At 41.6% G+C, this 24,184-nt stretch overlaps 1 protein-coding gene and 1 long non-coding RNA gene across 2 annotated transcripts in view; one reads left to right on the forward strand and one right to left on the reverse strand.

The window, feature by feature from the left end:
* Positions 1–66: 66 nt before the first annotated feature.
* tex264a (testis expressed 264, ER-phagy receptor a) overlaps positions 67–24,184 on the forward strand; it is a 46,351-nt gene continuing 22,233 nt past the window's right edge. The window contains exons 1-2 of the mRNA XM_052076944.1: positions 67–577; positions 14,541–14,762. Coding sequence (XP_051932904.1) covers positions 320–577; positions 14,541–14,762 — 480 coding nt within the window. The 5' untranslated portion in view covers positions 67–319. The remainder of the gene's footprint in view (positions 578–14,540; positions 14,763–24,184) is intronic.
* LOC127608071 (uncharacterized) lies at positions 7,408–8,208 on the reverse strand. The gene is made up of 3 exons (XR_007964179.1): positions 8,049–8,208; positions 7,849–7,959; positions 7,408–7,724 (listed from the first exon to the last, which is right to left on the reverse strand). It is a non-coding gene; the product is annotated as an uncharacterized LOC127608071 (long non-coding RNA).

Below are 24,184 nucleotides of genomic sequence, written 5' to 3' on the forward strand. Positions count from 1 at the left end.
GCGTCTTATCAATATTAATATTGTTCTTTGCAAAAAAATTGGTATTGCCTCCACCCCTCCACGTTGAGGTGGGTGGTTTATCCAGGAAGCTTATCCAACTGTTCGGGGAAACCACTGTAAACAAAAGTGTCTTTTTCAGAGTCCTTTTGCAACAGCTTACCAAATTTAACACCTATTCTCTTCCGTGCGCGCCCTTGTAGCTGTCGTATGAACCTGCTGGGTGACAGTCGCCGCGTCGAAACCGGAAAAGGACATTTGAGGCTGGACAGATTTCCCCAATCAAACAACCTGCAGTTAGCGGCGCCGCGTTGCCGAAACCATGTCTGAGTTCCTTCTCCTTCTTCTCATCGTCGTCCTTCTGCTGTGCTTCGTGGCGACCGTGGGGGGCTATCTGATCTACTCGGGCCTTCTGGTGGATGTGGACGTGAAGACGGGACCACCCCCGATTACAAAAGTGACCTTTGCTTATAAATTCAAAGAGGGAGCCTACAAGGACTGCGGGGCAGCCTTCACAGAGACCTGCAGCATTGGACCCAAGCAGAGGACGATCGGTGTCTTCTACGATGACCCCGAGCAGGTGTGTGTGCGTGTACGATAGCACCGTTAAGAGGGGTTTTCTTGGTTCAAATTGAGGCGAATGGAACCACTCCGACACGCCCACCCACCCGTATTTACATTATTCAAATGATTGTCCCATACATCAACCCAGTTGGCTGTTAATTATCGTTTTGTCTAAACAGAAAACCAAAACCTATAAAAACCCAGGTCTCAAGGGTGACCTGGCCAAGAAGGTGAAGCACGATTCACGTCAGATGACAGTCAATGCATAAAAGTAGATAAACAAAAACAAAAAACAAAAACAAAGCACAATCAGAAAGAGAAAGCTAACTGTTGACTATCACCCATCTCAAATGGAATCGATCCAAATATACTTTTAACAGCACAACAAAAATAAACAGTCTATCAAATCACAACAGGAGGAAGATTTACAAAGTTTATGTGCAAAGAAAAACGACACACGAAGCAAGAGCAACTGGTATAAAGACATTCAGCACATTCCGTTGAAAATTAATCAAAGAGACAAAGGAAGCCTGTTTGAGTCAACGGATTTGTGAAAAACACCTGTCGGCCATAAATATGTAAAATAGTAATAATACATGTGCAAACAATCAAACGAAAAACAAAAAGTATGATGGTAACAGAGTGTGTATTCATTTCAGTGCCAGATGACCATGTATGCCTTGCCACTAACATACACTACCACTGTAGCAAAGTCATAATTACACAGTAAATATTAAAAAAAAAAAAAAAGTACAACTCGGCCATTAATATAAAACAAATGAACAATACTAAGTATGCCAGTAACAAGCATGTCTTCTCGCGCTGCATTATAAAATTGTAGGCAGTTGCCCAAACCAGTTAATTGAACGATGTTTGTAAACACCAAAAAGTCACAATTACAGTAAATATTTGTTCAGAAATCGGTCATAAGCCATACATATGAACCAATCGAATGAAAAACACTTGCTGAAACTGACCATACCCACTGGTGCCACATCACGACATACTCTGATGTCACTGCCCAAATTATTTCATAAGTTTGAAATCACGAGTGTCAGAACGTCGTAAATTAAGCACCCCTTGTATTAATATCTTCATTATCAAGGTTGATGCCTAGTTAAGTGTATTCCTCTCAGTGAACCTTTGTATCTGTATGTAATTCAAGTTCTATGGTTTTATCCCTTTCTTGATGATTTGATAACTGCCTCTTACAAAAGAGAAGACTGCCCTTGAGGGATTCAACATAAAAGCGATCTCTTTTGAGAAAAGGAGCCCGGCTGATGAAACCGGTCAGCTGCTAAATGACACGTTGCACTGTTGATAGTTTCCACCCACATATGCTGGCTGCCTCACTTGACTCCAAAGATGCAAACAAGAGTCTTTCCACTGCAGAGCGCTGACAAGCAGGAAAGGCACACTTGACTCGCAGCTCCAGAATGTGGTAAATAACGCTCACCCAGATGGGAGAAGCGACGACGCGATAGCCTTCAGTACAAAATAAATGTATTAGACCACCGATCAATGTCAGGTTTACGCCACCACCGCTGGTTAATACAGCAATATGGACTAGCTCTTGAATAATAATTTTTTTTTACAGTGCATTTATAATAGACGTCAATTACAGTATACACAGATTTTTGCTCTTGGCGGGTCGGCCCAGTCCCTAGATCCCACGGTAATTGGTTTCATTACTGTATGTTTTTATAAAGTACAAAATTATAGATGGCTATTTTACTTTTTGTGGAATGTTCTTAATGTCTTTTTTCCCCCTCCTTTTTCTTCACTTGGTTTTGGGAAAAGTATGCCCACGTCATTAAAAAAAGTATGCCCACATCATTAAATATAACACACATTCAATGTATTGTCTGCACGGTGGGGGTTTGTCAGGTACAAATTCTGAGTTCTCAACAGACATGCGAGTAACACACACACACACACACACACGCGCAATATTGAGAGCAATGCTGTTACGTGAGGTGGTACTTTATGTTGTATTTCTGCATCAATAATCACAGTAGTACACCGTTGTGATTATGTGTTGTGTTGGCCAACTGTCTGCCAAGATAAATGTTTTTTTTGTTGTTGTTTTTTTAATCCCCCGGAGCATTGTGACCTAGTCTATCTATCAATCTATGCTTTTTTTCTCCAGTTGGAGCCTATCACAGCTGACTTTGAAGCGAGAGGCGGTGTACTTCCAGTAGCTCTCGCCAGCCAATCGCAGGGCCCATTTCGACAAACAACCGCTCACACTCACATTCACGCCTATAGACAATTTCGAGACTTTTTCTTCTTTGTACCTAAGAAGCATGCTTGTGGAATATGGAAGGAAGCTTGGCTTACCAAAAGAAAACCCCAGAAGTATGAGAACATGCTAACTCAAGAGAGTTGAGTTTAGAGGTTTTGGTGTATGCAATGAAAATGTCTTTCAGTCTGAGGTAATTCGTATAAAAGTTGCTCACAGGGGGAAACTTTGTTCTCTGCTTTCCAGTCAGTGGAAAAGTTGAGTGTGAGAGTCAAACCTAAGAAAAGTTCTGGCCAGAGGCTCAGCGAGGAGCTTTTTTAGAACATTTTTGCTGGTGTCGCTATTGTTGGATAGACTGGGGGGAGATCACAAGGATGCTGTTATGTGATTTTACGCGCCGTGCGGCAACAGTATTCAATGACCCGCCCATGACCTGCTTCAGTTGTAAATAAGAGCTGACTTTTATGAGGATTTGATAAACAAATCACAATCCCGGGGCTCTTGTACTCCGTTACTTATTTGTTTCGATGTGACGCTAATTTGAGTTGTAATGTTATACAGTCAGCAAGAAGCACTCTTCTGGCATTCACTTAAGCTGAATTCATGGTTATTTTTCCATGTTGGCTTTCTACCATGGGCCTTGTCAACCCTTTTACAAATGCTGTTTACTCACCACACATTTTTAAAAGAGAAATTTATTTTAAGAGTAAGTTTTCATTTCCTGCTTTATTCTTCCCACAACAAATTTGCATGACTTGCAGCAGATGTCGATTCTGGGTTTACTTGAGGAGCATATTGAGTCCTTAGTTGTGCGTGCACAGCAATTCCTGTTGTGAAATGCATTGAATTTGAAACTGTACAATGTCTATGGGGTATATGTGCGTCATGTGGTGACTTGAGCCGAGTCTAATACTCCAATTCATTCAGGGAGTTAATGACAGTGTATACAGAGGACTGGTCACTAGCCAATAGTAGGGTAAATATTGACAGACATATTACACATATTTCCACTTCCATTCCCACCCGTGGATAGTTTAGAGTCTTCAAATATCCTTACATGCAAGTTTTTGAAGTGTTGTAGGAAACAGGAGTAACTGGGGAAAACCCAAGCATGGATAGAACATGCAAACTCCACACAAAAAAAATCTGAAGTCTGGATTCAAACCTCAGTATCAGTTGTTAGAACGCATAAAAACATATATCCACCATTTTGCAGCCCTCCTTAATTCTGATTTGAAGTTATCCTGGTAAACACTTGATGTTGGAACATGTGTGCCTTTTTTATTTATTTATATAAAACAGTTTAAACATACAAACATTGATCCTCTCCTCTTTCATCTATAACTGCTTCAGACAACAAAGTGTATGCAGAAAAGTGGTGAAGATTGCACGACTGTCTCTGTCCTATGTGTTGTCTTGTGTTATTTTTGTTATTTTGACTTCAAAATGGCGCCGCGAGAGTGGCTGCCTTTCCAGCAGCTTCTATATTTTGTTGTTCTACTTCTTCCTTTCATAACTTTGCTGCTGTGAATCTGGAATTTCTCCATTGCGAGACTAATAAAGGTTTTCTTAATTTTCTTAATAGTTTGCATCTAGCACAGGTTGTTTGCAATTGAAATGTCTCTCTGTGGGAGCGTAATCTGATATTTGTTGTCTAATTTCAAAGAAAAAAATGCAGTATGTAACTCAGTGTTTGGAATTAAATGCAGTATTCATTTAATTACTTGAGCGGATTTTTCCAGCTATGCTTATGTAAGCTTACTCATAACCACTAGATGGCAGTATTGTCACAGGCCTAGAGTTGTGTAGAAGGCCGTTGGTTAGCATTTCTGTCTCATAATTCTGACGTTTGGAGTTCGAATCTTGGCTCTGGCCTTCCTGTGTGGCGTTTGCAAGTTTTCCTTGCGCTTGTGTGGCCTTTCTCCGTGCACTTCTGCTTATTCCTGCATTTTATAAACATGCTTGTTATCTTATAAATTGCCCATGGGTGTGAATGGTCAGCTTGTATAGTTGTTGTTTGTCTATACGCACGTGAATGAAATTGGTTGTACCCCTAGTCACAGAAATAACTTGATATTAAATGAAAACATGATGAAAATTAACCAGTGAAAATCAGACATTGCTTTTGAATTGTGGGCTAAACGGCATTATTTTTTAGAAAATCAACCAGTCAAACAAACTCATGAATTGTCCTTGACAGAAATGATGGTACTGTAAACCCAAAAAAAGATTATAAGAAAAGAATTTGACCATTGAGACATGTTCAACCAAGTTTCATCCACTAATTAGCATCACAGGCATCTTCAAACTTGTAATCGGTCGGTAGTCTCATTCAAAGGGTGAGAAGTAATCACAGTGGTGTGCACCACACTAAATCCGGAACAAAGGAAGTGAAGGAAGTGATATGTACAGATATTAGAAACCAAAATGCACATTAACGGTACAGGCTAGAAGACGTTTTCCTTGCAGCTTGACAGCGCTCTGGTGTTCCTCCTAACAAATATTCTTTTCAATACAGGTTTAAAGTCTGAAAGTCTGGAATAAAAGCCTTAAACCTATGCGGCATCTTGATGTCCCTGTGACTACACTTGCACATATTCAGAACTGTAAGATCCGCGGGACTATAGCAACAGGTTTGTCCACGTGTGACCCTGCGCTGCGTTAGAATGTTGACCAGCCCGGGGTATACCCCAGTTCTTTCGCCAGCTTCGATCGGCTCCAGCTCACTTGCGATCCTACTGAGGTCAAGTGCTAGAGAAAATAGATCAAATGCAATAAAACCTGCATTACTTGGTGTCAATTGTTAGGTCTGCGATGTTGCAGTGTGGATCACATGTATTTCATGAAGTAAATTTCATATTGACTTTCAGTATAGTTTCTGTTGTTCATTTGACTCGTGTTGGCAACTTTGTGTGGTTTGAACTGTCTGCGGCATAGCTGACCTTCTCTTGCATTGTTGAGGACGGTCTGTGAGTCAACACTGGCCAATTAGCCCAACATCTCGTTGCTCCCCCTTGAACTGTTTTGATTTGTTATGCGCATCCATGCTTGTGACTGTTTGCATATGTGCTTGTAATTGCAAACACAAGCCTTAGGAATTGAGCACTTTAGCCTAGGGTTAATTTGCTGGCCTGCAGGTGCACCAAACAAACCCAGATCAGCCACATGTGAGGTTATCATTTATGATCAAAGAAGATCCGGAGGGTAAGGTTTTCTCTCTGTTCTTTCGATTGCTTCTGTAACAGATTTCCCGACGAGGTAAACAAGCTCTTGTCGTGTAGCAGGGTGTAAAAAGAGTAACCGCTCCATAGGCAGGCAGGCTGGCTGGCTGCAAGATTCATCACAGAGAGTGGGCAAGGGCCTGTGGGTGTGTCGCCAGGGTGGATGCAATAATTCAGCAGAGAGTGAGCAACTCATAGATTAGTAACACAATTCGTTTTGGGGTCCTGATCAACATCTTGATTTCTTTATACGATAATTAAAAGCTTGAGCATTTGACGGCCTACATAAAATATTTGAAATAGCTTATTGAGTTGTGCCTTGAGATGCGAGTGACACTGGAAATTAGGATTTTTCTTTTCCAAATTGTACATTTAATTGCGCAGTATGGTTTTGCGAGATACATTTTGCCCGGTCTGTTCTTTTATGCGGCCCACTTAGCATTTACATTATCAACATTCATTCATTCATTCATCTTCCGTACCGCTTGATCCTCACTAGGGTCGCGGGGGGTGCTGGAGCCTATCCCAGCTGTCTTCGGGCAGTAGGCGGGGGACACCCTGAATCGGTTGCCAGCCAATCGCAGGGCACACAGAAACGAACAACCATTCGCACTCACACTCACACCTAGGGACAATTTAGAGTGTTCAATCAGCCTGCCATGCATATTTTTGGAATGTGGGAGGAAACCGGAGCACCCGGAGAAAACCCACGCAGGCCCGGGGAGAACATGCAAACTCCACACAGGGAGGCCGGAGCTGGAATCGAACCCGATACCTCTGCACTGTGAAGCCGACGTGCTAACCACTGGACTACCGGGCCGCTACATTATCAACAGTCCACTTATATTGAACCCATGCAGCCATTTTTTCCCCCTAAAATGTTTTTAAAAAATAAATGTATTCAGGTTTTTTTCATTTATCGAATTAAATAATTGACTTAAGGCAGATAAAAAGTAAAACAAATATTTATTAGTTGATCAGATATTGGTAAAGTAATTCTAGTTCCGTTTGGACAAAAGCTTTGTTCTTAACTTCGGAAAGGTTTTTCGTTTTGGTTTAAAAAAGCTTTCCGTAACTAGAATCCCCTGTCATATTTTGACCACAGGTTGAACTCTGGTTGGTTATTGCGTCTTTTGGTGGTGAAAATACTTGTTAGGGCATAAGGAAGTGTTAAAGTAGCTTTCACATCACACAGTAGTTGTCATGACGCTGACAACAACTACCACTACTACGACTACTTCTTTCGTTTTGCGGTTGGCAAATACCAAAAAGAATTGCCAAATGTCAAAAAGTAAATGTGATCAGGGAACGGAGATTTGGGGTGTTAGTCCACGCTCTAATTTGAATATATACAAGTCGCACCTGAGTCGCAGGACTAGCCAAACTATGACAAGTGCAATTCATAGTCCGTGTAACATGAGAACTATTTTACATACACGTTAACTTTTTATTTTGAAACATCCTCGAAAAAAGACCTTGTCCATCGACATATTTTGAAAATCAAATTGAGCAATGTGTGATGTGTGATTGCTATCTGTCATGTCATGTTCTGAAGGCACTCCCAAGGCATATTTTGTCCTGAAAATGTGTGTTGGTTTCCAACATGTGCAACTTTTAATGCTTTGTACATACCGAGGTTGTTCAATAGTGTCATATGGTGCTCAAAGATCATGTGTGTTTTTCTGTTGCTCCTGAGGCTTCTTGTGGCAGGCAGAGGAGAAAACCATTTCACACGTAGACATGCGTGGGAGTGGCACAGAGGGATGAGCTGAGGGGTGGCAATAGCTGGCAAGAGGTGTATAAATTGGATTTAGTTTGACTCACCTTGAGAGCATCGCAGTGATCCAATTCATCAATGAAAATGCCTGATCAGAGCGCCCGGCGCCGATGCGCTCTCCTGTCAAATTTATCTGCATTTTCTCGCCGCTTGTATGTCTGTCAACGGAAAGAACATCGCCACTTTTAAATGCGGACATAAATTGAAAAAAAAAACAAACAAAAAATGTTGTTCATAATGTTCATACTCTTGTCAACCGCTTCCATGGGTTCCAGAGTCAATGTGATTCAATGCTGCCAGTGCACTAAGCTCCCATTTCATGTTTATGGACGCCTCCGTAGAGAGCTGCTGCAAAATGAGCACACAGACTGAAACAGGCTGGGACTGTTGTATTTTTTCCCCCCATAATAATGTGTGTGTGTGTGTGTGTGTGCACTCAAGGATGCGACATTCATTCATTTTTTCCCCCTACAAACTGAGACATTAGCACGCATGCTGCTATTAGTCAGAGAAACAAGGTATTGAGGAATGTCTTTCAATCTTCCACACCATCATTTATTTTGCACCATGCACAGAAAAATGGATGAAATGGCCCGGTATTAATCATAGTTTGCGAAAGGGAGCGAAACATTAGTTGTCGAGGCAGTCTGCTAATGCAGATGAGGGAGCAATTTGTTCATCTCTCCTATTAGAGAAGACCATCTCCTCGCTCTGTGACATCTGGCCGAGGGGGAGGGCCACGCCGCGGCCAGCTGGATGACCAGATCCGCAACTGCGGCCAAGGATAACCACGTCCCGCCTCCGGCCGTTCGCTTGCCGTTGCCAGTAATCGTAGTTGCCAAGGCTCCAAGGATGAAGCGTGTATTTACCAGCCAGGTCTTAGCATCACCTAAAGTGACCAGTGCTGTACTTGGTTCTGGATGGATTGACAGAAAAAAAAATTGAATAACAAAGATTTCAGTAGTACAGCCCCGATATTACACATCGTCGACTCTCAAGGAGCGTCGTCGTCATCCTATATTTTAAAAAAGAAAATTATTGCTCGGCTGTTGGTTTTTAATGAGCATGGTGTCTTTAGCCTAAAAGCCAAAGTTAGCACCTGGCCTGGTTTGAACAAATACCCCCTCTACACACCACCCAACCTGCTACCATTTGCAGAAGGGGCCCCGCACTCAAACAAACCGCACCAAGTGCTGATAGCCAGGAGGGAAGAGATACAAGGCCAAGAGCGGGCAAGATGAAGAGAGTAAATCCTCATTATGTGTCTGCTAATAAAGAATTACCTCTGTCAGCTGTACCTTTTTATTGTTTGAGAGCCCTCATCCATCAAAAATAGCCCTTGTAGCCTCGGGCAAAGACTTGCTTTTGAAATTACTTTTTCTCCCAGCAGACCCTCAGAGACATTGCTTAAGAGTATCAGGTAAAGGTGAGAATTGACACCATTTGTTCGGACTAAGTGCCTCACATGTTCAATGAAGGTTAACTGTATGTGTCCTCTGCCTGGGATCCTCAGAAATACATGCAGGCCGATTCCAGACGCTTTGATCTGATTATTTTTATTTTTTTGCAGCATAGTGGAGAAATATTGTTTTGTGACTGAGGTGAATGTTCCACAGTCCATCCCAGAGTCTCATGCTCTGCTTCACCTGAAGCTATCAAAAGTCTCAGAAGCACGTCCTGCAGCTACCCCAGTGAAAAAGAATTGTTTGGAAGCTGCCAACTGTTCCCCTGCTCTGACACTTGGGGCTGAAATTTCAAAAACCGTCTTTGACCGATATAACAACAAACAATTCTGAAAACATTTTTTGGGGCTACTACTTGTCCTATTTATTTAATTACTCCCACCCCCTAAGTTGTACCTATAAGACAACAGTTTGCAACCCTCATGAAAATATGACATGATAAGCTGTAGTAACCGCTGTCCCTGAAAGGGTTAATGATACAACGTTGGTGCCTGAAATGGATTAGTGATTCTTGGAAAAAAAAAAATTCTTGAGGGTAAAATCAATTCAAAATCAATACAAATCATGGTCAAACAGCCCCCAGAAACTGATTAGTATTATTATGTGTATTAGCAGCCTGTTTATACAGCAAATTGTTTGGGTCTGAAGACTGTAACATTGCTCATACAAACATCTGATCAAAATGTAGAAGTTGTTGTCAGTCTTGTGGAAGCACAACTCCTCCTCATTTGTGGAACTGTATAGGATGAGAATGAAAGCGGGACTACATGATATCATTAGCACGCTACGGCTGTGGCAAACATCTCATAATCAGAACAGCACGTGAGAAGATGGCAGCATTGTGCCAAAAGAAGAAATGTGGGAGGACAGTTATTGTCCCCCCCAGTGTGAGGCTGCTTACATTGTCGTTGTGTACTATCGCTGTGTATCCGTGTTGAAAGGGAACACAGTTGTTGATAGCCTGATCCATTTAACAGGAAGAAGCAAAGAGGCTCATGTCGACCAACACTCGTAAATCTTGACTGACAACAATAAGGTCCAAATGAAGCAGCTCAGAATAACAATTGAATCAGTGAAAGGCTTTGATTATTCTTCAATTTCATTTAAAAAAAAGTGTTCGCGGGTCCTAATTAACACAGGTAAATACCCTCCACTTCCCCATAGGACTGCCATTATTCTTTTAATGAATATTAACAAGGATACTGTTTAGAATGAGTTTTCATGTGTTATGTGATCCAAATGTAGTCTTTGTTGATTTTAATTGAAGCAAATGCACATCTGTCCCTATAAATTTAATTCCCTTGAATTTCCTTGGAAAGTTTCCAATTGTTTAAATTTACAAAATTCCCAAACTTAACCTATGGCAAATTACGAGGCTTTTTTTTTTTTTAACAAGAAAACATTATTCCAGCCGTTCTGTTGAAAGTTACTGTCATGCTTTCTAACAAAAGATTTCCATCAACATGAATACCACATCGTCCTTTACAATAGATGTATATTGGCTTTCGTCATGTCGTCTGATAATGCAGACACAGCTATTGACAGAGTCAGGATGTCCTGCCGCTCTTTCTTGGATGATTAATTCACTGTCAAAAGCAGCAGAAGACTGCTGTTGAAAAAGCTGCTGTGGCTCCTTGCCAGGTTACAGTGTAGACTCGAACCAGTAGTATCTGCTGTCACCATTGCCTTACAGACGCATATATTCACGGGCGTTGTGGAATATCATACAACAAACTATTTAATAGTCCAGAATTCTTGCGCGTTAAAACCAAAGTGCAGCTCGACACGCACACCATGAGGTGCGAAATGAGACCGATAGGAAGAGGAGCGTTTTCAATGTGATAATTATGTGGGGATGCCAGACACTTGTGGATGAGTGATGGTGGCTCCCATCTGTGCGCCCCTCAGCGCCAGCGCTCCACAACGGGTGTTGTCATTGAGCAGCAAGTAGCAGCATGTTGGTCCTAAAGAAACAGACCACCGTTTTTTATTTTATACAAATACATGATACACTGAAAAAAGAAAATCAAATAGAATTTCAGCATTTCAAGTTCAATTCTGAAAAAAAATATTAGGATAAAAAAAAGAAGAATAAAAAGGTCAAGCTATCGTGATTATTTTTTTCAAAACTGAAAAAGTGAAATTTGAAAAATATTTTTGGGGGCAAAAAAAAAAAGTTTCCAAATTACATTTCATTTCAGATTAGTGACTGGAACGTGAAGAAAATTGATAGAAGGCTCAAAGGCTCAAAATATTATTTTGTCAGTCCGGAGTAGTTTTGCAAAGCACTGATTTTGTGGAGCAATTTTGTTGCAGGTTAATCCTATGGACCTGAAGCAAGTTTTTAAATTAAACAATACAAATACAAATTAACTTTTTTTTTTTTTTACATAATCAACAGTTGTTATTTCCTCAATTCACATTGTGATAGCAGCAAACTCGTTAAGAAACAAAACTAATTGATTTTTAAAAAATCTAACATGAGGATAATTTTGTGAACATAATACATGTGCAGTCCTCAAAAGTCAAATCAAAACTAAGGACTATTGTGAAAACAAATAACATTTTAGATGTTACAAATATTTTTAAACTGTATTAATATACTATTAACCTTATAAGTCCACGCTTCCTGGCTGACGTACACTGTTTAAAGGAAGTAATTTCATTTCAGGCTTTGTTGAGCAGGAATGATTTTCTCTCTTGAGTCCAGGCATTTATTAATTTGCCTGCTATTTTGATGTTCAAAGTTGGATTCTCTCCACTTTAATGCAGTTCCACCCAAAAAGGCCGTGAAAAGTGGACTTGATCACCCAAGCGCGTTCTTACTTTGTTAAAAGCTCTAGCATTGTCAATCTTAGCTTCGTAATTACCATTACTTCTATGTCTTTCGTGTCATCGTGAGAACGATACTTGTTAGAAGTGTGACTTATTCGCCGTCACAAAGGTGTGGACTTTAGTGACTTCCGCAACATATTTAGCCGCAGCAGTAGTCGGCTAAAGTTTGTTGCTAGCTAGGTGCCTACTTCCCACGTGTAGCTGATTTGTCTTGCTTTTTGGGATTGTCTCGCAAGTTGGTTCTTACTTTTGCTATTCAATGTGTTTTGATGGGACACAAAATACACATTTCTGCCTCACAAACTATGTCGCAAAATGACTTATTTAGAGCCTCATAGTGGACTTTATGCGTCATGTCATCACCCTCTTTGAGGGCTCCTCTCTCTTCATTATATTCCTGGAGAGATTTATCTTGCTAACTATAAGGGGAAATATATTTCAGTCACATTTCCGTCAGTGTGATGTTGATCTTAAATTCATGATACCGCAGCTCGGTGCTGCTCCAAAGCTTCTTATTTACTGGTTGGCTTGGTTTTTCCATGCCATGTCAGTTTCAACTTTCTTCATGGCCCACCTCAACATTTCTACAAGTAACAGAGACTGTTATTTGAAAAGTTAGTGTTTCCGTTGATCAAAGAACATGTTCCGTGTTCTGGAATTGACTTGTGTATTTCCTTTCATTGAAATCTGACAGGTTTGTCAAATCACATTTTCTCCTCCATTTTTTGGTTACATTCTGAATTGCACAGCTTCTGGAGAATTTCCTTCAGAGATTCACTGCACAATACGCCCCCACCGCGCATGTTGGTGGTTGACTATTTTTATCTGAAAAAACTTCACGGTCATTGTGCTCTTTCTGAACCACCCTCCGATGCCAAAAAGGCCTCGTTCGTCTAAGTCGGAATTGGTGTCAAAGTAGTTCATTGAAATGTTGCCTCCCGGATGAGTGCATGAGCATATCAACGAGCATTTTGAGTGCATTTTTTTTGCATTTATTTTAAGTATAATATCAGAAATGATATAGAACTGTTTTGGGATCATAGTTGTTGGTGTATATACCGTATATCAGGTTTACACTTTTAATATATTACATTTCATTACATAAAATAATCTCACATTTTTCTTGCTCTTTGCGGCAGGGATTGTTCGTGATATGTTGCATTATACCTTATTGTCCTGTAATGCATAATTACAGTGTTCAAGCTATAAGGTGTTTGACTATCCTTCATACATGGTGTGATCATTTTAGAGGAAACTAACAAAAAATATGTTGGACTGTTCAAACAGTCCTTCATTTTTCTGATGCGGAAACTTCAACCAGACGCAAGTGGGTGATGTGGTGTCACATCTTCATGTGACTGACAAGTGCCTTTGTGATTGTCAGTCTGTCGCTGTCGCATCTGCATACATAGGTGTTGACGCACTGTGAGGGAGAGAGAATGGCGGTAAAGAAGTGAAGGTTAAAAAAATAAAAAAGCCAACCAAAATTACTGTTTTTAAAAACTGCGATTCGATAATATCGTTAGACAACGTCGATGACGGCATCATGCTCAGGCCAGACAGACTACTTTCTCTTGTCCATTCATATCGTTCCATCGTTCGTGACCAGTTGTGATTCAAAACGTGAACTGAACAGATTCGTCATTGCCGCGTCTTTCTAATGTTTGACAATACACGGCTAGAAATAACTATGGTGCATTCCTCCACCAACTTTATGCTCTTTCAGACCCTTGTTCTCCTTCTGCATTGTTTGTTTGTGTGTCGTGTTCAGACTGACGCGTTTGATAGTTTTCGCAGTCTCTCCCAATGCCTCAGACAGTTGAGATGAACCTTTGTGGTAGTCTGTGGCGCAGATGTTCTCCGCAGCTGTCAGCTCTCTGCTCCTGCTCTCTACACTATGTGAATGTGCAACATATCCACAGCTTTAACATTCAGGCTTTCTATATTTACCGCTTCAGGTTTTAGCTTTGTGCTGACCCTCGGTAAAGTAGACTTTAATCTAACCATATAATGTCAAGACGGTTTCGGTTCGATCAGACTTTTTAAAAAACGGACTAAATGTTATCGTATCGGATATCTGACATAAGTTCACGAAAGGGGGTAACACTTAAATGCTATCGAGAGACGAATGAGGCAATGAGGCTTGAATCCATGGCCATCTATCTGAACCACTGCAGTCCCATTATACCAAGGTCAAACCAATAAACAATCATCATACATTTCACCTCATCTTTTCGGAACTTTGTGGGAATGTCAGATCCACGACGTCTCAATGGTTGAATAAGTACACACTTATTACATTTTTCAATTGATCTTCAAAGATGATCTTTGTCTGAGCAAGAACCATAGCGATTTTAATGACTTATGGCATAAGACCCCCCCACCCTCCACACACACACTCTTCTGACCATTTTTTCCCTCCTTCAATTTCTGTCTTTTAGAGGCCAGCGGAGAAGTGCCGCTATGTCGTTGGCAGCATTCTGTCTGAGGGAGAAGAGAAACCAGATGAAGACCTGCAGAAGCTTTATGAAAAGTTTGGCTTCAAGATGTTTTCTCTGCCGGAAGTGAACCATGCCGTGACCACCAGCTTCCCCAGCACCACCTCGCTCTCCTACATCCTGGCACCTTTCAGGGTCTACCCGAGGCTCAAATCCTACATTGAGGTACTGATACTTATAGTTTACAACAAGCAATAGGAATTAAGTTGTAGTAGCCTCATATTTAATTGTCATTTTAACACATTTTTATGTATTCAGATAATCCAAATAGAAATAGTGCGGGGGTATTCCAACCAAAATGGAACAAACATTTTGCGTTGCCTAAGTCACCATAGACTGCTATACGCCTCTTTGGCGGGCACCAGCTGCTTCCTTTCTGCTGCCCTGAGGCTCTCCCACCCACACTTGTGCGCACACACCAGTGAATACATGATTGCAGCCTGGCTGAGCTAGAAGCTCCACATCCGGCAATTGAGCTATTATTTAATGACTAATTTCTAATCATAAGGTCAGAATGCCGAGCCTTTTGGATATTTACCGTATTTTCCGCACTAAAAGGCACACCTAAAAGCCTTCCATTTTCTTAAAAGCTCACAACGTGCCTTAAAATCCCATGCACCTTGTGTATGGTCATTACGGTAATATCTCAACCGCAAAATGGCTCCTTGCTAGAGACATGCTTACAACGCAGAGTTCAAACTTAAAGCGATCGGTTTCGCAGTTCAACACGGAAATATGAGCAGCGGCAAGAGTTCAACGTTAACGAGTCAATGTTATAACTTGCTGTTGATTAAGTGAACTGTGTTGCTGATTTATTAAATAAGTTTTACTGACATCTGATCAGTAAAAATCAGGGTGTAGTGTAGTGTTCTGTTGGCATTTCCTTGAGCATGCGTCTTATAATGCGGCGTGCCCAATATATGAAAAAAAAGAAGGTTCAAAAAATACGATTTTGTTGTTTTTGGGGGGATGGGGGGGTACAATGTAGCACTCTTAACATTACCTGAAAATTAAATTACTAATGTTCAAATAACAGTTATTCATAATATGCCACAGATTCCATCAACGTATCATCATTAACCAGTTTGTCCAACCCTCATTTGGTCTTGCACCAAAGTACATTTTGTGCGAGTTGGAGTTTTGAACTAGCACTTCCAAATGTGTACGTTGTGTGTCCAGTTTTACTGCTTTGAATGTGGGTTTGCTTAATTCTTGTATATGATTTCCTTCTCGTCTTACGTGACGTCATGCAAATGCTGGAGATTCATGACTGCTGCGCAAGTGGACTGTTTAGAGTCTTCACCTAACCTAATATGAAAATAGAAAGTTGGAGGAAGCCAGCATACCTCGAGAAAACATTGAGAGCACGCAAACTCCAGACCAGAGACACGGGAGCCCCGTGGCTACGAGGCAGATGTGTTGTCGGCATGAAAATAACAGCAAATACCAGCTATTTGTCTAGTAATAATTGTTACATAACCAGCGCCTGAATGGATATTGACAAGGTAGCTGAGATGTGGTTTGAATACGCTCATGTTGGTCTCCGCAACAGAAAGGCATGTCACAGTCCATCAACTGACCCCCGAGTGCTGTGACAGGTCACTGAGGAGCCGCCGTTCACGTACACTCTTATGGGCTAATCACAACAACCCCACCCTATCCGGTTTGACTTGCGGACCGGCAAGCGCGCTGTGCATATAGCAGCTCCGACGAGCCTCATGCATAATGGAGCAGAGTTTATGCAGGCTCGGTTTAGAGGGTGCTATGCGAATGTACTCGAAATGCGTCCGTATATAGCCCGTATGATTAATTGAGTAGGTTTAGCAGCGTGCGAGCACATTTGAACGGAGGGAGACACCGCTGACGTCGTTTTGTCTACATCTACTTACTCGAGCGTCAACTCACTGGCACAGTCCTGACACACTGTGCGACAGTGTCATTTTCTGAAGTTGGCAAAGTCCAAATGATTTAAACTGAATCCACCTTCAGTTTGTTAGCCGTTTGGTGCGGAGTGGTCTGCAAGGTCCCTGAAGCAGTGTTAAAAGTGTTTTTTCTCTTGACAGCATTTAGTGTTGCAACGATGTGAAAGCTTTGCACCTTCTAAAGAGTCTTAAAGAGCGAATGTTTAACGTGAGCAGAGGAGAAATCAACAAAATATCGTGCAGGAAGTTGGTCAGTGAATAGTAATGTTTGGACACAGCAACCGCAATACGGAATCCGGGTTAACACCTCTAAGCGTACAGCAAGTGGGCCAAATGTTTGCCAGCACAATTGTTCTTGTTGTTTTTTTACATCCAACCTCCCTATTTGCCTGCTATGCATATTACATTCACATCATCCACGCATGTTCTTTTAACTCATTCACTCCCAAAGACGTTAATTGGCTGGTACTGAATAAGTTAATCACATAATGCAAAATGCGAGAGATAGAGATGAAGCAGGTCTTGTTTCTCGCTATAAGCAATTAAGGATTCTGTGATTTTCAGACCCCCGTAGTGCTTAAAAGGTTGACTGCAATCATTTGTCTTTTTAAGATGGAATAAACTACAAGTGGGAGAGTCCATAAAGAGCTTTTGCAAGCATACTCTTTTTGAAGAAGTGTTTACGATTTGTCGAACTTAGCGCCGCATGCTCGGGGAGGACACTGCCAGGTTGGTAAAGTGGGTATCAGTGTCAAAAGTTTTAGAGCATTACTACATTGGCACCGGTACAAGCAGCGTTCCAAGTGCCGTATTGGCCTGAATATAAGACGGCCCTGATTTAAGACGACCCCCTCTTTTTCAAGACTCAAGTTTGAAAAAAGACTTTTTGAACACCAAATTAATTCTTATACAGAAAATAATTACAGTACATCTGAAAAAAAAGATTATATATATATTTGAGAGAAAAAGCATGTTATTGTGCCTCATTCAAACCTTAATATCTGAACATTTAAATATGTAAACTAACGTGCAATCACATTCGTAAATGAATGGCTTCAGGTTGTTGAAATGTATATTACCGGTACATCATAACTTCTCCTCAGCTGCCGGCTAACCTGGCCGATCTTCCACCCACTTTTCTCCAGGTCGCTACGTTTCTCCATTTTCAGTTATCTCTTCTATTATTTCCTTGTCTTTTCTTTCTTACCGCTATTTTTATTTTTATTCTTCGTGACAGGGGTCTACTTTGGCCTGGGGAGTCAAGTTAAGCATTCGCTTCAATGATATCTGGCTCCATCTATTGTCGTGAATGGGTATAATGTCTAGACCCCAAATATAAGACGACGCCCACTTTTTCAGTCTTATTTCAATGCAAAAAACACCATTTTATATTCGGGCCAATACGGTATTCATTGTTTTATTGATGAGAACAGCTGAGGTTGAAATGTCAGCATCCTGTCCAGCGTCCCAATTTAATGATAATGTAGACCTATTCTACAACACTAGAAACCACAACCACATTCATGATTGTGTTAAATGAATATTTTCATAAAGCCGCGCCTTGATGTCAGGGGCATTCCAGGTGCAAACATATGAAAATGGATTCGGCTGCAGGTTCCACAGAAAAAGTCCTTTCGTGTCAGTCTTTGAAGATCAACATTCCTTTTCCGTAACCGTGATCAAACAAAGCAGAGACATTGACGCTTCTCCACGCAGACGTGATGAACCCAAATGTAATACTCACGGCGATCCATTCGCAGTTCTTTTTCTGCACTAGTAGAGCGGCTCGGGCGTTACACCATTCAAGGCTGACCCTCCCTTCCTTTTCGTCAGCTACTGAGGGAGCACTAAAGGAGACAGAGGTAGAAGGAAGGCGTGGCAGGATTGCACCTGCTTTGATTCCATTTCATCCCCTTTGCATCTTTAATGTTTCACAGGCAGGCCCCTGAACGCTCACTCCTGTCATTGACCACGCCCTTGCTCTTAGCCCTGCCTGCGTGGGCTGGTGCAGAATGGCAGGCATGCTGTCCTGAGCGCGCAGGGTGAAATGAGAGTCAGTCGGAGTATGTGTCCCCAGGATGGATTTTGCTTGTGCGCTTGATGGGATTTTGAAGGAGCACACACCGGTCGGTGTATGTCAGTGGTATGAGGTGCAGCCTGGAGAGAGAACAAGCTCCCTCTCCTTCATAATTAATGCCACCCTTGCACCGTTATGTTTTTATTACCAACACGATGTCCTTGATTCTTGAGGGTCTTTCTGGAGTCATCAATGTGATGAAAAATCCCCCGCTCGAGTGGCAATTTAAAACCTGGAACTGAATAGTTTACAATGAATATAGCTTTTGTTGTTGGCTTCTCGTCATCTCCGCTTCTGCGGAGGAACCACCAGGCTGTGGACGCATGATTCTATATTTAGACGCCTGTGATTCAGATGACACTTTGCTCACGTTTTTAACTCAACCCCTCCCAGCATGTCATTGAGTTATTGCATTCTTGAGCAATTTAATATTCCGCTTTCGTTTGAGTAAAACAACATCTGTGATCTTATTGTTGTTGTAGTTGTGATGCAGAAGTGCAGTGCGTCATACCAAGTCATTATTATTCCTGTTACCTTATTTAGCCACCTAAGTGGGACAGCTTTGCTCAGACTACGCTTGTAGACATGAGTAGTTTTGCTCTTCTTAGTATCCTGAAGAGCATCGTCTTATTATCCCGGGATGCTTTATGAGCAGTCTACCGGTCGACCCTGATTGATTGCAAGTGGAAGTATTTGTGATGGTTGTATGCATCTCAGCCAGTAGGACGCCTTACTTGCAGCAGCCGTGTCTTCTAAACACATCATAGGTGGTTTCCCCCTCTTGAAAATAAATATAGTTTAGTCCTCCCTCTCCCCGTAATCGTCACTCATCAAACCACTCATATTTTCCATGCAGGTTGAGCCCGTTGATATGGAGATAAGATATCGATGGTAAGATCAACCCATCAAGTCTTTAAGTCGTTGGGGATTCATTTACATTTTGTTGTGAAAACCAAATTCTGCATTTTGCATATGACTGCGCTTTTTCTTGGGAAACATTAATTTGAAACATTTTTTCAAAGGGTTCCTTTTTGTTGAAAAGATGGACATTTTCTTTCTGGGACTAAAAAATGACCAACGGAAGAAGTATGACTGGGAGGGTTAAAAAGTTGAGAAGTTGGGCAGAAGAACCTTAGTGCATCCGCACAATGGCAGCACCCATTGTGGAAGCAACACAAACACGTGCACACACACTCACAAACGCACACGCACACACACACACACACGCACATGCACACACACATGCACACACGCAGGCTAATCCTGTTTGTGCATGTCATTACTTGATGTTTATTGATTTGATTTCTGCTGATTACATCCAGCTAAGTCTGAAAGTACGTTGGCCTTTAACCAGAAGTTCACAGCCTATTATAGAAGCTTTAGCCTCATTTGCCTTTAAAGTGGCAGATGCCACTCACACAAGTCTGTATCATGCCCAAGTACGCTTGACACAAAAAGTTCGGATTGCTTGACTAGTGTGAGCCGTGCCGTGGATGGACGTTGTCTAGATTTCGTTATGTGGTTCGTGATTATTCTGCCATCTGCTGGTTTGGCATTGTGTTTCGACAGCTTGCAAAACGCATGTTAAGGTGGACAAAGATTTCTTTCAGAGCTGGGTTGACCAAAAGCATGTTTTGCCTCGAGGTATAGCCGGCCCCATTGTACGCCAAGACATTTCAGGCCACATAAGACCAGTTTCTCTTACCCCTTTATGATCTTTTCACAACCTATTAGCGCCCCCTCTTGATAGAGCGTTGACGATGGATTACTTGATTATTCCATGGGAGAGCCATTATGATGTTCTGTCCAGAATTGTTTTATTGTCATTGATGTTGACACTTTTATTCTTTACCTTGGAGGTCCCACCCTCTTATCCTCTTCTTGCAACAGTTTTGACCTTGCCACACGTCAGCTCCTCAACGTCCCCTTCATCAAAGGTGTCTTAACTTTCTTTGCCTGCAGTTTCTGGCAAAAACCTTGATCTCCATCCCGTGCGTAGCCTTGACCTCTTTCCCGGTTAAGACTCATGTTGTCTTTCAGCGCACATCAGTCCAATCCCCTCCAATCAGAATGCCATTCGTCCTCTGCAGGCAGTCTGGAATGCAAATTCCACGCTTTCTCGACAGCGTGGGTGAGTAAATATTAACGTGGTTGCCAGATTCGTCCTCCGCATTGACCCCGTTATTATGGACAAAAGGAGCAGATGTGTCGAAAGGCCTGATATTTTCTGTAACCTATTTTGAATGCAGCTCCTCCCGATTTAAATCACAGTGTAGCACTGGAGGCTTTTTGAATTTGTGAGTTTGTTTTCCATCCGATGCGCACGATGGTGATATTGCTCTTATGTAATGTCGTGACGCTGTCATGCACCAGTCCTCAGGCACTTCCACACCCACAGTTAAGGAAAGGATGCATATCGCAGGGGTCTTGATTTGTTTAATGCAGTTTGATTATACTCAGATTCTGACTTTAATTGCACATGGGTGAAGTGAGATGAATGCAGGATTGGCTGATGAACCCTAAAAAGGGTTAGATAATAAATAATTAATACCGTGGGCTTATAGGACTAAATGCAAAGTAATGTTTCTGGGGGGGGGGGGGGGGTTCCAAGTTAAATGATGAAGGATGACAACCTTTAAAGGAATGCCTATAAACATGGATATGCTGGCACCTATATTCAGGCATGAAAATTCATTTGGGAGGGATGGCCGTTGGGGAATCAGCATGCAGACATGCGCCGAAATGTATTCGTAGAGGGGGAAAGGGTGCGTTTGGGAACATGCCCTGTTGCGTCGCAATTTCACCTGGTACTAGATCAGGAATCTTGCCAAATTCTCGATTGCCACTACGCCCCTGCCCAATAACTATGTATTTTAATCACACTACGATAACAAGCAGCCTAAGCCAGCTACGAGGGAGCAGAGCAACATGAGCGTCATGATGGGGTCTTGTTTATGACTGCCTGTCAGCCGTATGCTGTCTATGCTTGCCAGTTTTACGGCTGCCATGTAAATTATGCAGATTTATGGCTCACACTATTAAGCATTCATCCTTTTTATACCTGTTACTTCTTACAACTTGAAGTTGTGAGGGCCATGAAGTTGAATCGTGATGTGGTGTTAATGAGAATTATATGCGTTGTCTTTTGGGGAAATAATCCAAATGATTATTTTGGGTACTTCAGTCCATTGATGTCATAAAGACAAGACAAATGACACAGCGAAAATGACCTCCTTTAATCAGCGTTGGTTCCATTGACTATATATGGAAATGCGTTGCGCTTCCTGTACAGTAGGTGGCAGTATGCGCCAAAGAGCTGTCATCTGCCAATGAACCAAAAAGAAGAAATGGAAGACAATGACGAGCGCTTATAGAGTTTATCGAGTGCACTAAGATTTGATTTTATCCTTTGCCATAAGGCGGAACTGTGACTTCCGGTTAAGGTTAGCCATTTTACAATTTAAATGAAAACTCTTTGCCATTTTTTGAGTTGAAACAGCCACTAGCGGGCTCCCGCTCTCTGTACTTTTACAGTTCAATAGATTGGCAAATAAGTGTATGTGAATTTGTGAAATGTACATGTCTGTAAAGTTGTCCGTGCAGCCATTTACAGACTGGTGGATTGATGGAATTTACCGACGCAACCGATGACGGGACTGTGACTGAAATAACACAAGGCACCGACTCTCGGTTACAGTTTGGTTCAGCTTGACAAAAATGACGGACTAACAACGGGCCGCTATCCAGGTCGCTGACGGACTGCAAACATTTTGTAAATTGCCCACCTCTTTTTACTCCACATAATTAGAACGAGGTTTCAATGAGACATCCTAACAAGCGCACAGAGTAAACCGGTGCAGAATTGACACACAATCTCACAGACGCTGCCAATTTTAAGATCAGCTTACACCTCGCCCTCAGATCTGATTTAGGGAAATCAAGAGAACTCCTCACAGAAAACAAGTCAGACTATCTTATTTATATGCACACCATAGTGTGAAAGTAAATTCATGTTCTCGGATGGCTTTCATGCCAAGTTTCTGCTCCGACTGCGATTCTCTACATGGAAAGCTTGTTTCGAACTGAGGGGGGGAAAAAAAAATCCACAGCTAGCGTGGGCACCGCACTGCCACATTTTGTGTACCTCCAAATATTTTAACACTGTTGCACACATTAGACAGTATCCATTGTTTATCTAATTATCTTTCATGTTTCGAAATAGAGTATGTGATATTTTAAAAGCAACACATTTGCGCAATTGTTTATGTGTATGCGTAAAATTTTTGGCCGGCTTGTCCCTGTGGACATGCGCCTCCTGAGCGCATATCACAACAGCAGCATCCGGGAACTGCGATGGGAACAAGCTACATGTAAGGCCACAGTCCTCATTAAAAGAGATGAGCGACTTGCACTGTGCTGTACTGCCTGGAGAAATGGCGCATGGGTGCAAATATTGATTCTGTTTATTGTCTCCCTGTGGGATGCATGTTGGAGAGCCACGTGGATAAATATTTGCACTCATTAATGATCGAAGCAGGAAGTCGATATAAAATGGAAAAACCATTATAGTCATTCTTATCAGTGAACAAAAAAAAGCAAATGTAATAGAGACTTTACAATGGGACGTTGCCTGTATTGTTTTACTTGCATTTCTTGACCTCGTGAATAATTAACAGTTGAAACATTGTTTTCCATAAGTTGAATAATTCCTGGCAATGTTGTAACAGTGAAACATTCTTAAACAAAAACAAATTAATTCATATTCCATATGTACAATATGAATCAGATTGCCATGTTTAGACTAGTGGGGCTGCTTAAAATTGTCATGATTCTGTTTGTGACCAACAGGTGGCACTAAAGGGCTCTCCCTGTAGGTGCACACCTGTTGGTCGTTATGTAATTATTATCTCTCCCGGCACGACCACTCGGTGTTTGTTTGCTGCTGTTATGTTTGTTTCTGTCATGTTTTTGGTCATGTTTCTGTGACTGATAGTTATTTGCTTCAGTCATGGTTTTGGTTTGCTACTTTAGATCCTTTTTGTTTTCCGGACTTTGTTTGTTTAGGATTTAGTTTTTTGTGTTTTTATTAATGCAATTCTTCCAAGTACAACCTGCTCCTCCCTCCTGCCTGCTTTTAGGGGTCCTCCCACCACCACGCAACGTGACAAAAATATATTCTTGTAAAGGAAATGTTTGGGGTGACTTCCGCTTGAAGAACAATAAATAAGCCTCAAATAGCGTGTTCGCACCACCAAACGGAACGTGTTTGACAGGCCTCAAATGTAGCGGGGAAGACTGTAGGAAGGTGTCTCTCAAGACATTGTTTTCCCGCCTCCTCATATTTAAATAAAATTAAGACAAGAGGGAGGTCTGAAATTAATATGAATAAAATGCATGATTTGGAATCTTAACTCTTTGTCAGTACGGCTCCCTTCCATCTCTTCTGCGCTAACACGAATGTTCCCTTTTTTAAGTGGCAGTGTCCTGGCCCATTTGCTTCTCCGGGATCTGCTGTATTGATTAAGTTAAACATTTAAGAGCAACTTCAGGCAGTTATTGCTGTGTCTCTTAAAAATGAACTAAGAGCA

This window comes from Hippocampus zosterae, chromosome 9 (assembly GCF_025434085.1).
Source record: "Hippocampus zosterae strain Florida chromosome 9, ASM2543408v3, whole genome shotgun sequence".
Lineage (NCBI taxonomy): Eukaryota > Metazoa > Chordata > Actinopteri > Syngnathiformes > Syngnathidae > Hippocampus > Hippocampus zosterae.